At 33.4% G+C, this 15266-nt stretch overlaps 1 protein-coding gene across 1 annotated transcript in view; it reads left to right on the top strand.

The window, feature by feature from the left end:
• The first annotated feature begins 1927 nt into the window (after positions 1 to 1927).
• Positions 1928 to 15266, top strand: part of ATF7IP2 (activating transcription factor 7 interacting protein 2) — a 52901-nt gene continuing 39562 nt past the window's right edge. The window contains exons 1-6 of the mRNA XM_028499205.1: positions 1928 to 2774; positions 3793 to 3917; positions 7677 to 7811; positions 8372 to 8470; positions 11653 to 11813; positions 13426 to 13428. Coding sequence (XP_028355006.1) covers positions 1928 to 2774; positions 3793 to 3917; positions 7677 to 7811; positions 8372 to 8470; positions 11653 to 11813; positions 13426 to 13428 — 1370 coding nt within the window. The remainder of the gene's footprint in view (positions 2775 to 3792; positions 3918 to 7676; positions 7812 to 8371; positions 8471 to 11652; positions 11814 to 13425; positions 13429 to 15266) is intronic.

Here is a 15266-nt window from a genome sequence, read left to right as displayed (position 1 = left end):
TGAGGGAAAGCAAAATTAGATCCCTTCCTATAACTATATCCTAAAATCTAGATGGATTGAGGATGTAAATTATAAATGACAAATCTTTAAGACTTGAGAAAATGTAGATGACCTGTCTTTCTGACCTTGTGCTGCAAGACAGTACCATGATTCCAAAGACCTCTGTGAAATGTGGCTTGTTTGCAGCAAAGGATTCAAGCCTAAATGTCAGGATGGTGATGCCAGTGATCCCCCAATTAGACTGAGTTGTTGCTTTTTATGCTCCCAGTAATAAATTTCACCCTCACTACAACATGTAAACTATTTCTTCACCTTTTAGGCAGTTACCAGTACAGTTGACCCTTGGAATTATTGTCTCTTTTTTTAAAATTCTTTTATTTCTATAGCTCTTTTTTTTCAGACTTCATTTTTTTTTTAGAGTAGTTTTAGACTCACGACAAAATTAAGAAGAAGATACAGAGATTTCTCATATATCCCCTGACCCCCACATGCATAACCTCTCCCATTATAAATATCCCCCACCAGAGCGGTATATTTGTTATAATTGATGAACTATGGATCATTCTCTTCTTGATCTTGATTCTGGTTAAATGGGTGTATTCAGTTTGTGAAAATTCTTTTAACTGAACACATGATGTGTGCACTTTTCTTTAGGTACTTCAGTAAAATGTTTAAAAAAAAAACAAACCCAAAAAATAAAAAAATTAAAAATTGATCAACCTTGCTAGAGAAAAGATTTGGTTTGTCTTTGGGGAATATTACAAATATTGTATTCATGGAAAGGCTATCAAATATGTAGTCATATAGGGAAAATAGAATTCTATCTTGTTTCAGGCCCTTAATGAAAATGTGCTATTTTTCTGGATTTCCTGATTTTTATGTATACATGACAGGTTTTTGCAATTTGAGTTTGTGATTTTTTTTCTTCTTCTAAATAAATATTCACTCAGCCTTCAGGTCTAACAAATCCTGAAACTGTTCCTGGTCAAATGATATAGTGAATGAAAAAAATACAGTAAATGAAAACTTCGAGTAAGAAAATAGATAAGAATAAATCAAATTATTCAGGTAGCTTTGACTGGGTTATTTGCACCTTAAAAGGTCTTAGATGCTATCTTTGAGTTTAATAAGTGCTCTAGTTTGTTAGGTAACTGCTCTATCATGTATTATATAATTTTTTTTTTTTTTTGCTTGTATTATGCCTTTAATTGCCTTGTAATTTGGCAGTTTTCCTTTCTTTTAAACCATTTACTTACCTATGGTTCAGATCAGGCTTGATGTGGATATTGAGAGATAAATACTAAAATATTTTTCCCTGCTGTGTAGTAGATTTATCTTAAGTTAACAGAAATAATTCAGAATTAAGGATGTATTGAAACCTAACTTGGCTTTCTTATTTGAAATAGCATCACATTGTGTATTTTAGTACTCATTTCATACTGATGATTGTTGAGAATTACTCGTGCAGTACCATTAATTTGGAAATTTGAACATTAGGAAAGCTTTAAAAAGGTGCCACGGTATGTAGAAAATGGAATATTCCACACAAAACATTGTTTTTTGTTTTTATGAAGAAATGCAACTTAATCTTTAGGTTATCTAAAGTATGGCCTACTTGGATTATTTAAATCAGAACTTAATGGTTATAGTAGTGAGGTGATATAACAAAAAGTGGCCAGATAAATTATCAGACTTAGTATCAAATAGAGGCTTACTGACAGTATAAATTTTGACTTTATATAGAGTTATAGAACAAAATTAAAATTATCAATGACAGATGAAAATGGGTATATTTTTCAATAAAAATAATTATCTAAATCTGGGAAGATTAGTCTCAGCATTATTTTAATATTGTAAGTAAATGTTAACTTTTGTCTGCTAGAGATATTCATTTAAATATGGTATCTTAAATTGTAGGATATGAAAGATGGCAAGTCCAGACAGAAGTAAACGGAAGATTTTAAAAGCGAAAAAAACAATGCCTACAAGTTGCCGGAAGCAAGCAGAGATCCTGAATAAGTCAAAGAATGTTGAAGCACTAAAAACAGCAGCAATTGGGAATAATGTGTCAAGTGGTAATCAGAATTCAAGTACTGATGTCATAAGTAGCAAATGTAGACATTCTGAAAATGATGCTTCCTCTTTGGACTCTATCAGAAATACAGTATGTGCACCAGAAAGTAAAGTATTTTCTCAGAATTTAATAAAACCACTAGAAATTGTTGATTCCAAAACAAGATTAGAATACACTGAAGAACAAGTTGTGTACCCTTTTGAAAAGCCAAGTAAAACAGTAGAATCTCCCAGGAAACTCTTTACACAAGACGCAAAAGATTCACGAAACACTTCTGAAAACCATTTTGAATGTCAGGCAAGTGTAACACGATCCTTTTTTGAACATGAAGAGGATTGTAATCTGAAACCCATTTGCTGTCCATCCAGTGTATTGAGTGGTGTAGTTCAAATGTCAAAGTCTACAATAACCAATACCTTGGATGACAAGAGAATTGACAAGATAGTTTCCTATTTAGAAACAAACTCTAATTCTGAGTTACATGATAAAAGACAAAATAACACTTTAATTTTAAGTTCAGATATCCCTTTTGAGCCTGTTGATAAAATACCTAAGTTGGTAAATTCAGTCATTTCTAGTAACTGTGCTGCTGACATTTTGAAAAGTGAAGAATCCTGTAGAACCTGTCATTCCAGCATTTTAAGTTGTGAAAGTACAGATGCAAAGTGGCTGTCCTCATTTGACACTGATAGTAATAACAGTAAGTGCATACTTATGTATCTCTTGGAGAAGTTAAAATAGTTACTTTGCTTTGGGTGGTTTCATAATCTCAGTAGAGTACACATAGACAGGAAAACAGTAAATGATAATTATTTCAGAGTATCTCATTTCTGAACCATTCTTGGCGGGGAGGGGGGTTGGTATCCTCTATGTCCAAAGGGAAGTAAATTCTGGCAAAGAAGGAATCAATCACTTTCCTTTGAAAGTACAACAAAATCAAAAGGTGGTTTATAGAAATTGCTTGGTTTATTTCATTTACACCTTTTTTTTGAAGTTTTATTAAATTAATAAGGAGGCTAGTTGAAAGAGAGAGTGGGTTTTTTAAATAGTTGAACCCATTTCTTTCCATAGAATTGGCCTGTATATCACATGCCAAGTGTAAGCGGATAGATAATAAGAATACATACAGGTTTGTGTGTAGAGTGAGAAACACATCAAATAATTAACCAATGAAGTTCTAGGGTTATAAAGTTATTAAAATAGCACAAGTAAATTTCATTAAAAGGGTGTTTTTGTAGGTTAATGAAATATAAGAAAAACTTGATTTACTAGGATAAATTGTATTTGTTTTCTTTTGTATGCTACAGAGTGATCATTTAACAAGGTGAATTTTAAATTGCTTAAAAATAATAGTAGGATCACCTATTAAAAATATGTAGGACTGCCTAAGTAACTCTAAAAATAATGTAAGACCACCAAGTAAATAACTGTAAACAGAAGATCAAATGTTGTAATTTATTGTTTTTGTTAGTATTAAGTAAGTATTAAATGTGTATTAAATATGGTGGAAGGAAAGTATATCTGAGACCAGGACTAAAATATTCTTTTTTTTTAAGGATTAGTTGGTCAGAATTTTGTATACAATTACATTTTCTAAAAAATGCTGCGGTGGTTACATTTTAGTTTTTTAATTTCCTTAGGAGTCCCTAAATTAGAGAATTCCTCTGTTTCCTTCATTAGAAGGAATATTTTTCTCTCTCATCTTTCCGTCTCCCCAGGCCATAATCAAAAGAAGAGGATGTTTTCAGAAAACAAAGAAAATGTTAAGCGTGTGAAAACTTCAGAGCAAATTAATGAAAATATTTCTCTAGCTCTGGGAAAGCAAACAGCATTGCTGGAACAGGTAAAATATTGGGCTTAAATATTTGCTTCAGAAACTTTTACTTTTGATTAGTAAAAAATGGTAAAAGTTAATTGATCTAAACAATGAGAACAGATAACTTTCATGATGCAGGGCAGGTATATGAAAACTGAATTATTAGCAGGTGGAGGTATTAGGGAAAAATAATTGTTTACATCACCAAAACATCTCTAGATCTTTGAAAATGATCCTATGCAGAGTAACCTACAGAATCACGTGAAGGTAGAGTGCTGTGGTAGAAAGAGAATGGGCTCTTTAGTCAATATTATGCTCAAATCTCTTCAAGTCAGACACTACATGACCTTGAGCTTTGTGAACAATTCTGTCTCTTTTGTACTGGTCATGGGGTTCTTGATCTGCATCTATAGCTGTTTATTATCACAATTGACCACTACTTCATAGAGCCAGGCAACCCGGAAGTTCATTACAAAGTCCTGCTACATTCAGGTTTACTTGCCCTAATTTCCAAGAAATTAGGGAAAGGTTTACTTACCCTAATTTACACAGATATGATGCATTATCTGACGTTTTGCTTTTATAGCATCATTAAGTGTACTTTTCTTTTTGGCCCATTTCATCTCATTGTACTACAGTTTCCATTAATGTCTGATCAACTCTGAGTTTAAGTGTAATGAGCTTCAATTTTAGTAGGTCCTGTATCAGGACTTGTTTTGATGATCATGTTTTGCTATTTTATTACCACTGAAATGCCACAACTAAAAGTCATTATGTGATAGATTGTTTGTCCTCAGCTATAATGGACCAAAAAATGTCCCAATCCAAACTATCCTGCTGTTTCAGAAACAAAAACACTGTTTCTAAAACAGGCCATTACAATTACATAGTTACATGTTATATCAACATATATTCACATAATAAATGGAAACCATTGAAAGACTCATGCAGAATCAGCTTAAAAGTTGAGTCAACAGTTACCCTTTCTACCTCTATTTTCTTCTGCAAGACCAAAGGAGACATTAATATAAAATATGTAAATATTCTATTGTTTGCAGGGATGGGGTAGCGGAATTATGTTAAGCATGGATCTAGTTTAAGAGGTTGGGGATTGCAGGTGTGTTACTCCCAGTGATTAGTAGCTGAATTCAGAAATAAATTCTGATATAGACATATAAATACAAAATTTAATCTTTGAACATTTTAATTTCACTGGCACAGAAAAATCAGGGTTTTCATTCACTACTATTATCTACCTCACAAAATACTTGGTCCAAGTTGACACAGAATATGGTCCTTCCTAGTGAGGTTTAAGGAATGCAGTTTATTTGTTATCCTCCCTCACCACTACCACCAGAAGTTTCTTACATTGTCCGGTGACAGCGTGGGTTTTAGCTAATTCCTATCTTTTATCTATCTCTCAGTAACTAGCTCTCCCTCACTTGATATTTTAATTCCTGTCTGAGCAATTAGCTCTCTAAACCACATCTGTTTGTTTTTTTTGTTTGAATCCCAGTGGAATAGGGCCTCTCATTCTGACATTGTTCTTCCCTACTGAGAGTCCCAGAGCAGTTGAGTCTTATCTTTTGAGGTTTCAGAAGGATCTTGGCCTAGTTGATTCCAATTAAATTACTGAAGTAGAGGGGTTTTTCTTCCAAAGTCCAAGTTGTTCACCCTACCCACCACTGCAGAAAGTTGAGGCAGATAGGGAAGATATATATATATACACACACATACACGCACACATAATTTCCAGTTTTTCTCCAATCCTTAGGCCACTTTGCCTACCATCTGCAAATTGTAGCTAGGACTTCATCTGATTCCATAATTTTTGACACATTACCATCTGCAGAAGATATTTATGAGGTATTTGGTGGAGGTTATTGTGTCTTCCTTCTGTAGGAAGAACATAACCACTAAATGAGAACAAATGTGTACTCCACATTAGAGGACTCATGCCTTGGTGGGCAGTTAGTCCAAAGTAACCAAGTTTTAAGAGTCTGCCTCCATCTGAATCACCAGGAGTACTTGTTTAAATTGTGGTGTCTTCAGCTCACTACTAATTGTTTTAAGCTTCTCTTTTCTCAGACTTACCTGATAAGAATCATTAGTGGTGCCAGTCCTCTTTCCAGACCTCTTTTCAGGAAATTGTTTGGTGAATCAGGGTAGGTCCTAGGAATTTGTGAATTTAACAAGTATTCCGTATGATTCTTCCTTACCAGGGAAGTTTGACGAACACTGTATGGCTTTTGCTTCTTAGCAAAACAGTATTTCCATATAAAAAACAGGTAAATATGTATTCCAAGATTCATCAGGGGATGAACTTCACATATTGACCTCAGTGAACTGGCAAGCATGCAATAATCCATAAAAACCACACATGGGGACAGGTAATGGCTGTCAGTAAAAATAGTGTGATTTTCTGAGCACTTATTTACATAATACATATGTTTTGAGCAGTTATTAATCAGATATTTAAAAGTTGTGAGAGTACAAATGACAATCATGTCTAATAATGTTGAGAAACCACTGAAGAAATGTTAATGAAGCATTACAGAAGAAATCGAGTAGATGATAATGTTGAAGATCAAGAACAATTGGGAATGAAAAGGGAAAACCTTGGGAATAATCAAATAAAATTACTGAATATGACTAATCATCTAGGTGACATCAGTATAAAAGAGTTTAACATAGAAACTGTGTTCCAGTTTTGAGCACCAAGGAACAAGATATTATGGGAAGATATAAATATTACTAATAAATACCTTGAATGTATCATGACAGATTTTGTATTAAGAGAGACTACCTACTGTGTTGTGAAAGTTGCTAAAAGGGGCATATACATTGAGCAAACACCTGCAGTGGATATTTCTGAATGTATGGCTCAGCAGAGCCATTCATATCAGTAGGCACTGAGATTAATTATGCTCCCTGAAAATAGGCCAACCTATTTTCTGAAAACTAGCCAGATAATGAAATTCATTAATGTTTCACGTGCTAACTACTATAATCTGATAGAATAACATGCATTATGCCAGATAGCATTAGTCACATAATTGCTTTTTTCAATTTTAACAATAAGTCGTCCCCTCCCCCTGCAAAAAAAAACTAAAGGAGATTATCTTGCATATTTATTTCTTTCATTTCAATTCAGTGTTTTCCATTTTATGGAGCTCTTACACATATTATCTTTTTATGTTCTTATGAAAATCCTATGAGCATCACTTGTTCAACATTGTATGACATCTACCCATTTGTGGACCAGGCAAGTGAAGCTCAGAGATGTTGTGACTTCCCGAAAGTCATATAGCTTGTTAATGATGGGGTCAAGGCTCAAATTTTCATAATTTCCTTTCTGTCTACTACAGATCAACCAGCCATTTTCACTGGGCTCTGGTTTTCAGATAAGTGGAGTCCCTTTTTTATAGAATACTAGGTTTCAGTTACGGTCGTTAAAAAGTATAAATGGGATATATATAGACGTTTACTGTTCCTTTAATTTGTATTATGGAATTCAACCAGAACTGTAGGAAACTAAAATTAGCACTAGGAGAATAAATTTAATTTCTGACTTACCCATATATTTAAATATTAGATGTGTTCTGCTGAATTTGCTCTTTAACTTTTATAAACCTTATTGACATAGTAATATAAATATATAAATAAAGTACCTTTTATTAGTTACAGTAAATCCAGAAAAGAGCAAAGCTGTTTTTAAGAGGTAGAAAATAAATTGCTTTTAAATTTGAAACGTGGAGTGTTTTGGTTTTTATTTTAAAATTCTAGGTCAGACATTTGATTCGACAGGAGATCTGTAGTATAAATTACAAACTATTTGATAACAAACTGAAAGAATTGACTGAACGCATTGGGAAGACACAGTGCAGGAGTAAACATGAAGCAATAGCTGATGAACTCTTCGTAAGTTTCTAATTTCATTTTATTTCATTTGAGTCCTTTTAAAAAGTAGAATATAATGATATTTTACATATTAGGAAAGGAAAACAGTAAAGGTGGACCCAAATCTGATCCCTGGCCACAACCCTGATGTACTATACCATCGGTAATATAAGTTATTATATCTCAGCTGTATTGGCCTTTGAGAAATACTTGTAGAACTATCAGCCATTCTGTGTCAGTTCAAAATATATTCTATATTAGAGCTTGTATAACCTGTTTCAAACTTTCTTTAGGTTTTTTGTTTTGTTTTATTCTTCTAGGGTTACTTGCTAATTGGTGTTTCAAGCAGCATTAATTTTATTGTGAACCAATTAGAAGTTTGATTTTTTTAATCTTCTATTCTTGAACATCTTATACTAGATCAAACCTGATTTAAATGTTTGGCTTACATAAGAATTTCTTATTTATTTGGTGGATGCCTAAGTCTCACAAAATTACATTGGCAAATAGTTTTCTCTCCATCTCTATATGATATATTATTTGGTACTCTGGTTTTGTATTTATTTGTTTTTCTTTTCTAGACAAAAATAACAAAACTTCAAAGACGTATTAAAACGGTAATCTTATCTCAAAGGAATTGTGTTGAACGAAACATGGTATCCAGCAGTACAGCTTGTAAGGTTGGTATAAACGTATAGGAGTTTTAATAACTTACTTGCCCCACATTATAAGTAGTTGGATTGTAAGAGCAGAATATACTTCCAACGAAGACATAGGTTTAAAAGACAATAAATTTATACTTAGAATGTTCCTCTGACTCTATCTCTGGAGAAGATACCCTCAGATAGCCAAAAGTAAATGCTACCTGTATTTCTTTCATAAAGTGAATAGAGAGGTGATTTGTGATTGCCTGTACTGCCTCCCTCCCCACCATTTTATCATGATGAAAAATTTCAAACATATACAGAAAAGCTGAGAGAATTTTACAGTGAACGCTTGTATAATCATCTAACTTCTACCTTTACTATTTTAATATATTTATTTTTGTCATGTATCTGCCAGTCTACTCATCTCCTAAGCCATCTTTATATTTGGTACTAACGTATTTTGTATCAAAATACACTTCGCAGTGTACACTTCCAAAATATTTCAGCATGGGTATCATTAAGTAGAGTTTAGTATCCGTTTATATTTTTTATATAAAATTTAAAATAATCATAAGTATACATTCACTGAATTTTTTCTTGTGTCTTTATTCCCTTTAGTATCATATTTGTGCTAGCCTCAATAAATCAGTTGGGAAGCATTTCCTTCCCTGTTTTCGGAAAGTTTGTGTAAGATTTTTATTACTTCCTTAAATGTTTGATAGAATCCACCTCTGAAAACTATCTGGGCAAGGACCTTTCTTTGAAGGAAGACTTTTTCCTGAAAATGTAATTCTTTCATAGGTATAAAGCAATTCAGATTTTCCTATTTCGTTTTGTGTATTAGTTTTGTAAGTTATCTTAGCAAGGAATTTGTCCATTTAATCTAAGTTGATGATTTTGTTGGCATAAAATTATTGATAAAATTCCCTTGTCCTTTTAACCTTTGTAGATCTGTAGTGATATACTCTATTTCATTTCTGATACTAGTATAATCTGTTTTCTTTTTTTCTTGATCAGTCTTACTTTGGATATAATTTGTTCTTTTTACAGCTTCTTAAGAGAGAAAGAGCATTAATTTTTAACCTTTTCTACTAGAAAACATTTAAAGCTATAAATTTTCTTCTAAGCACTGCTCTTTCTAAGCACCTTCTAAGCATCTTCTTAATGCTTATATTATGTACTTCTTAGTGTAGAGAGTATAATATAATCTGTATTATATTGTATTTTTGTTTTCCATCAGTTCAAAATAATTTCCAGTTTCCCTTATGGTATTGTTCTTTGACCCATGGGTTATTTAGAAGAATATGTTTAATTTCCACACATTTCTAGGTATCTTATTTTTATTGATATCTAATTTCATTTTGGTCAGAGAACATACTGTGTAAAATTGCAACATTGAGAGTTATTGACACTTATTTTATAGCCCAAGATATGCTTTCCCTTGGTGAATGTTTCATGTACACTTGAAAAGAATATTGGGTATAATATTCTATAAATGTCACTTCTGTGCTAATTGTGTCAAGATGGTTGACAGTGGTGAATCATAGACCCCAAAAGATGTCCATGACCTAATCCCCGGAACCTGTGAGTATGTTACTTAATGTGCTAAAAGAAGCTTATAGATGGGAAGATTATCCTGGTGGGCTCAATGTAATCACAAGGGTCCTTATAAGAAGGAGTCAAGAAGGTTAAAGACAAGATGGAAATGGGACAATGAAAGCAGAGGTTGGATGATTGCACTGAAGATGGAGTCAAGGGCTACAAGCCAAGGAATGCTGGCAGCTTCTAGAAGCTGGAAAAAAGGAAACAGATTTTTCCCCTGAAGCCTCCAGAAGAGATGCAGCCCTGCTAACAACTTGATCTTAATGAAACTGATTTCAAACTTCTGGCCTGCAGAAGTGTGACAGAATAAATTTCTGTTGTTTTAAGCCACCCAGTTTGTGGTAATTTGTTATTGCAGCCTTGGGCAACTAATATAGAATGTGGTACCAGGAAGTATGGCATGCTGTTGTAACAGATACCTAAAAATGTGGAAGTGGATTTGGAATGGTAGAGGCTGGAAGAATATTAAGGAGCATGATTTTTCAAAAGCCTGGATTGCCTTGAACAGACTCTTAGTATTATAGAAATATAGATGGTAAAGTCTGCAAGTGAGGGCTCAAGAGGAAATGAGGAACATCGTAGAAAAACCCTGTATAGTCTAAGAGAATACCTAATTCTTCATAAACTGTTGGTAGAAATACGGACATTTAAAAGCACTGTTGGTGAGTACTTAAAGGAGGAACATGTTATTGGAAATTGGGGAGGGGAGGGGGTTCTTGTTACATAGTGGCAGGAAGCTTAGCTGAAATGTGACCTACAGTGATATGGAAAGCAGAATTTGTAAGTGATAAGCTTGCATGTTTATTAGGCTGATGAGATTTTTGAGCAAAGTGTTGAAGGTTTGGCTTGGTTTCTTGCTTCTTACAGTAAAATGTGAGAGAGAAGAGATAAATTGAAGGAGAAACTGTTTAGCAAAAAGGAACCAGGATTTGATTTGGGAAATTCTTAGCCTATCCAAAACTCATCAACTAGAAGAGCAAGTTGGGGGGCTTCCCTGGTGGCGCAGTGGTTGAGAATCCGCCTGCCGATGCAGGGGACACGGGTTCGAGCCCTGGTCCTGGAAGATCCCACATGCCGCGGAGCGGCTGGGTCCGTGAGCCAGGGCCGCTGAGCGTGCGCGTCCGGAGCCTGTGCTCCGCAACGGGAGAGGCCACAACAGTGAGAGGCCCGCGTTCCACAAAAAAAAAAAAAAAAAAAGAGCAAGTTGGAAAATTGATTTATTTCTCGTCTTCACTCTTATTAGAAGTATAACAAAAGTAAAAGTTTCCTTGTTGAAGTCTAATGTTTATTCCTAAAATTTAGTATAATAGGAATAAAATGTTGTCTAAGTACTTAGGTATTTGTTTCTCGTTTCCGTTCAAGCTAGGAAGTTGATTTGTGCTGTCATTATTTTTATTTCTTTTGAAGTATTTTTAAAAATTCCTTTTGGCAGAGTAACTGCAATCATGGTCATCAGCCATTGATATACATATAATTTAATATGTTTTACTGTGTGTGTGCAAGAATATTTTGAGAACACTTTGCAAGTGGAATTTTAACCTATCATCAATTTTGTTGGAAGAGCACAATTGGTAACCCTCCCCTCAACTGCTTTTTCCTCACCCAACTAACAGGTTGCAAATTCAGAGACTATGAATTTGGATAAGAATCCAGAGTCAGTTAATAGTCCACAGGAAAGAAAAACTTATGTGAACTCTGAACCTTCTAATCCTTCAGAAAAAGCAAGTGAAAAGATTAATTTGTCACGGGAACATAATGAGGCTGTTTCTGAAAGGTAGGCATTTCTATAAAAATGCATAAACTTACTTATCTAAATATGTTTGTAAACACATATACTCAAGCATAAAATAGCTTAAAGCTTCATATTTATATGAATGCTATTTTTGTCCATTATAAAGAAATTGGTTCTCAAAAGCTTTTATTGTTGTTTTAACTGTACTAAATAAAATTTGAATTGGTTAGGTGATCAGGTTTTTCATTGTGATGCTTTCCATGTTTGGTATGGCAACTGGAGTGATCAACTGGATCACTCCAGTAGTTTCCACTTCTACACATGGAAGGATCAAGGCCCTGTGAAACAGTGGTTTTAAAGAATTACACAGAGGAGTAAGACTAGGAGAAAAGTGTCTAAAATTAGTTCCCTGCATGTTGAAAGTAGTATCATGATAACTTCAAACTATAGTGAATAGGTTAACTTATTTATTGTGATTGATCACAAAGCAGCTGAGACACCTAATCTCCAATCTAGTCTAATAGAAGATTTGGGGCTGATAGGGAAGAAGTAGTTTAGTTTAACAAAGCCGCTTGATTGGTGATCCTGGCCTGGATTGATGTTCAAGGATAGGGGGATGGGGACATTTTAATGAGTTCTCTTGACTTGTGATTCTCAACAGTTTTGGAGCTTTATAATATTATTTATTTATTCTTTACATTTCACTCCTTAAAATGTCCTATGGTTTTGCTTTTATATGTTAAATTATACGTCAGCTTTTAAAAAGAGGAAAATTTATAACCAAAAAGTGAATTAAATGATGCCCATTGTTTGAAGAACACCACTCTTTCCCCCAAATAACTGTGCATACTCAAGGATGCTATAAAATGAAAGAGAAGCATTACAGATCTACACCATTTACAGGAGATTCTTGGTATTTGGGAATTCACATGCAGTTCTGGCTCTTCAGGAGAAACCCTAATATTCCATGATACTGAGACCTGCATTTTAATTTTGAGCCAGGAAGCTGCTATGAAGAAGGTATTGATTTAGTTGACAAAGGAAAGAGTCACATTTCAGTGAGTGAGTGTTGTTACCACTTATTGATGCCTGTGCTGAAACTCATAAAGTGACAAAAAAGAAAAATGCTGTTGATGGAAGTGAAAAAGTGAAGACACCATTAAAATAACATTTTGTAGACTGATATGTTAACTTTATCAGTGGCTTATACCCATGATATGAACAATTCACCTCATGCTCTGTAATGAAGGAAGAATGTGCAATTTGTGAAACTGTTTCAAGCAGCACTGTCAGCCCATGGTGAGTGTGAGAATAGGTGTAACAATTGTGTAACTTGACCCTGATGAGTAGGTTCAGTGGTGAATTTTATAAAACATTTAAGAAAGAAACAATACCAGTTTTAAACAAACTATCCCAAAGAATAAAAAAAGAGGGAATATTCTTCATTTTTTGAGACTAGATGCTAAAACTTGGTATAACTCTGATACTTTGATAATAAAATCAATTTTAAAATTTTACAGAAATGGAAAATTACAGTTTATTTTTACCCACAAAAAAGATTCAGATATCCTAAACAGAAACTAGTAAACCAAATTCAACCGTCTATAAAAGTTGAGTTTGTTCCAGGAATGCTGCAACATTGGTTTAACAATAGCAAGTCAACTTACATAATGTGCCAGGAGAAGAGTCATCATCAGCTCAAAATAGATGTAGGATTTTATAAAATACATGTTTATGATTAAAAAGAAATTCTTGGCAAACTTGGGATGTGAGGTACCTTCCTTAATCTGATAAAGAGTATCTATAAAAACCCTAAAACAGATCTGATAGTGAAATATTGGAAATACTCCCTTTGAGATAAAAATAGAAGGATGCCTGCTGTTACCACTTTAAGGTTATACTGGATATCTTAGCTAATGCAAAAATGCAAAAAAACAAAAGAAAGAAAAATATAAAAGATTCAAAAAGAAGAAACAATATTATTACTATTCCTAGATGATTGGGGGTATATATGTAGGAAATCTAAAGGAATTTACAGATAAATTATTAGGATTAATAAGAGTTTAGCAAGATTGCTAAACTCAAACATATAAGAAATCAATTGTATTCCTATAAGATATAAAAAATTAGGAAATGAAAAATTTTTAAACATATAATAGTATTAAATGTATCAAGTACCTAGAAATACAATTAACAAGGTATGTAATAACTCTGAAGAAAATTATGGAACTTTGAGATATCAAAGAAGAATTCATTGGAGAAACATACTATGTTTATGGTTTGGACAATACAGTATTATAAAATGCTTTTACTTTTGTTCAAATTAATTTATAGAGGACAGTTTCAATCAGTTTCCCAGTATGTAATTTTATGGAACTTGATAAGCTGATTTCATTCGAAAATGTATATATAAATGCAATGGGTTAAGAGGCCAAGATACCCTTTAAGTAGAGAAACAGAATGGAAGGAATTTGCCATCAGATGTCAGGACATTATGAAACTGCAGTAATTAGGATAATGTGATATTTGCAAGTGCTAGACAACAGAGCTGTGTAAAAGAGAGTCCGGAATCCTATACCTATATGTATATGTGATTTGTGTTGGAGATTGTATGGCAGATCATTTGGGAAATGATTGACTTTAGTAAATTCATATTGCTGTTCATATTGTGAGAAATATAAAAGAAATTGGATCCCTGAGTCCAATCCCTGTACATCAGTCTCAAGTGAATTAAGGAACTAAATATCTAAAGGAAAATTATGAAGCTTTTAGAAGGTAACATAAAATGTCTTCATGAACTTCGGATAAGGAAAGATATCTTCAGACACAAATACCCTTTCCATAAAAGTAAAAAAATGATCAATTTTACCACATTAATATTAGAAACTTCTTTTCTCAAAAGGCACTATAAAGATAGTGAGAAGACAGGCCATAGAGTGGGAGAAGATACTTGCAGCACATATAACCTATAGAGGACTAGTACCAGAACATATATATAAAGAACTTAAATCAATGAGTAAAAGCCAGATAATGCAAAAGAAAAATGGGCAAAAGACTTGTACATCTACTTCACAAAAGAGGAATTCCAAATGGCCAATGAACATATGAAAAGGTGCTCATCTTCACTAGTAATCAGGGAAATACAAATTAAAACCACAATGAGATACCATTTCATATCAGGTAAGGAAAAGTAAAACATTTTAAAATCTGACAATACCAGGTATTGGTGAGATTTTGAAATAAAGGGAATTGGTTTTATTTAATATTTTGTTGGGTGACTAAATTGGTATAGTACTTTAGAAAAAATTTGGCATTATCTAGAAATATTGAAGATCTGAATATCCTTTGACCTAGCAGTCCTATCCCTTGGTATATACCCTAGCTAGAGACATGTTCACATGTGCAATAGGACATATCTAGAGGAATGTTTATTAGCAGCATTTTCCATAATAGGCAAAACCAGAAGGAAAAAAAGTCCCATCTACAGCTGAAAAG

This window comes from Physeter macrocephalus, chromosome 14, assembly GCF_002837175.3.
Source record: "Physeter macrocephalus isolate SW-GA chromosome 14, ASM283717v5, whole genome shotgun sequence".
Taxonomy (NCBI): Eukaryota; Metazoa; Chordata; class Mammalia; order Artiodactyla; family Physeteridae; genus Physeter; species Physeter macrocephalus.
The sequence above is the reverse complement of the archived record's forward strand: the minus strand, read 5'-3'. Positions and strand labels throughout refer to the sequence as shown.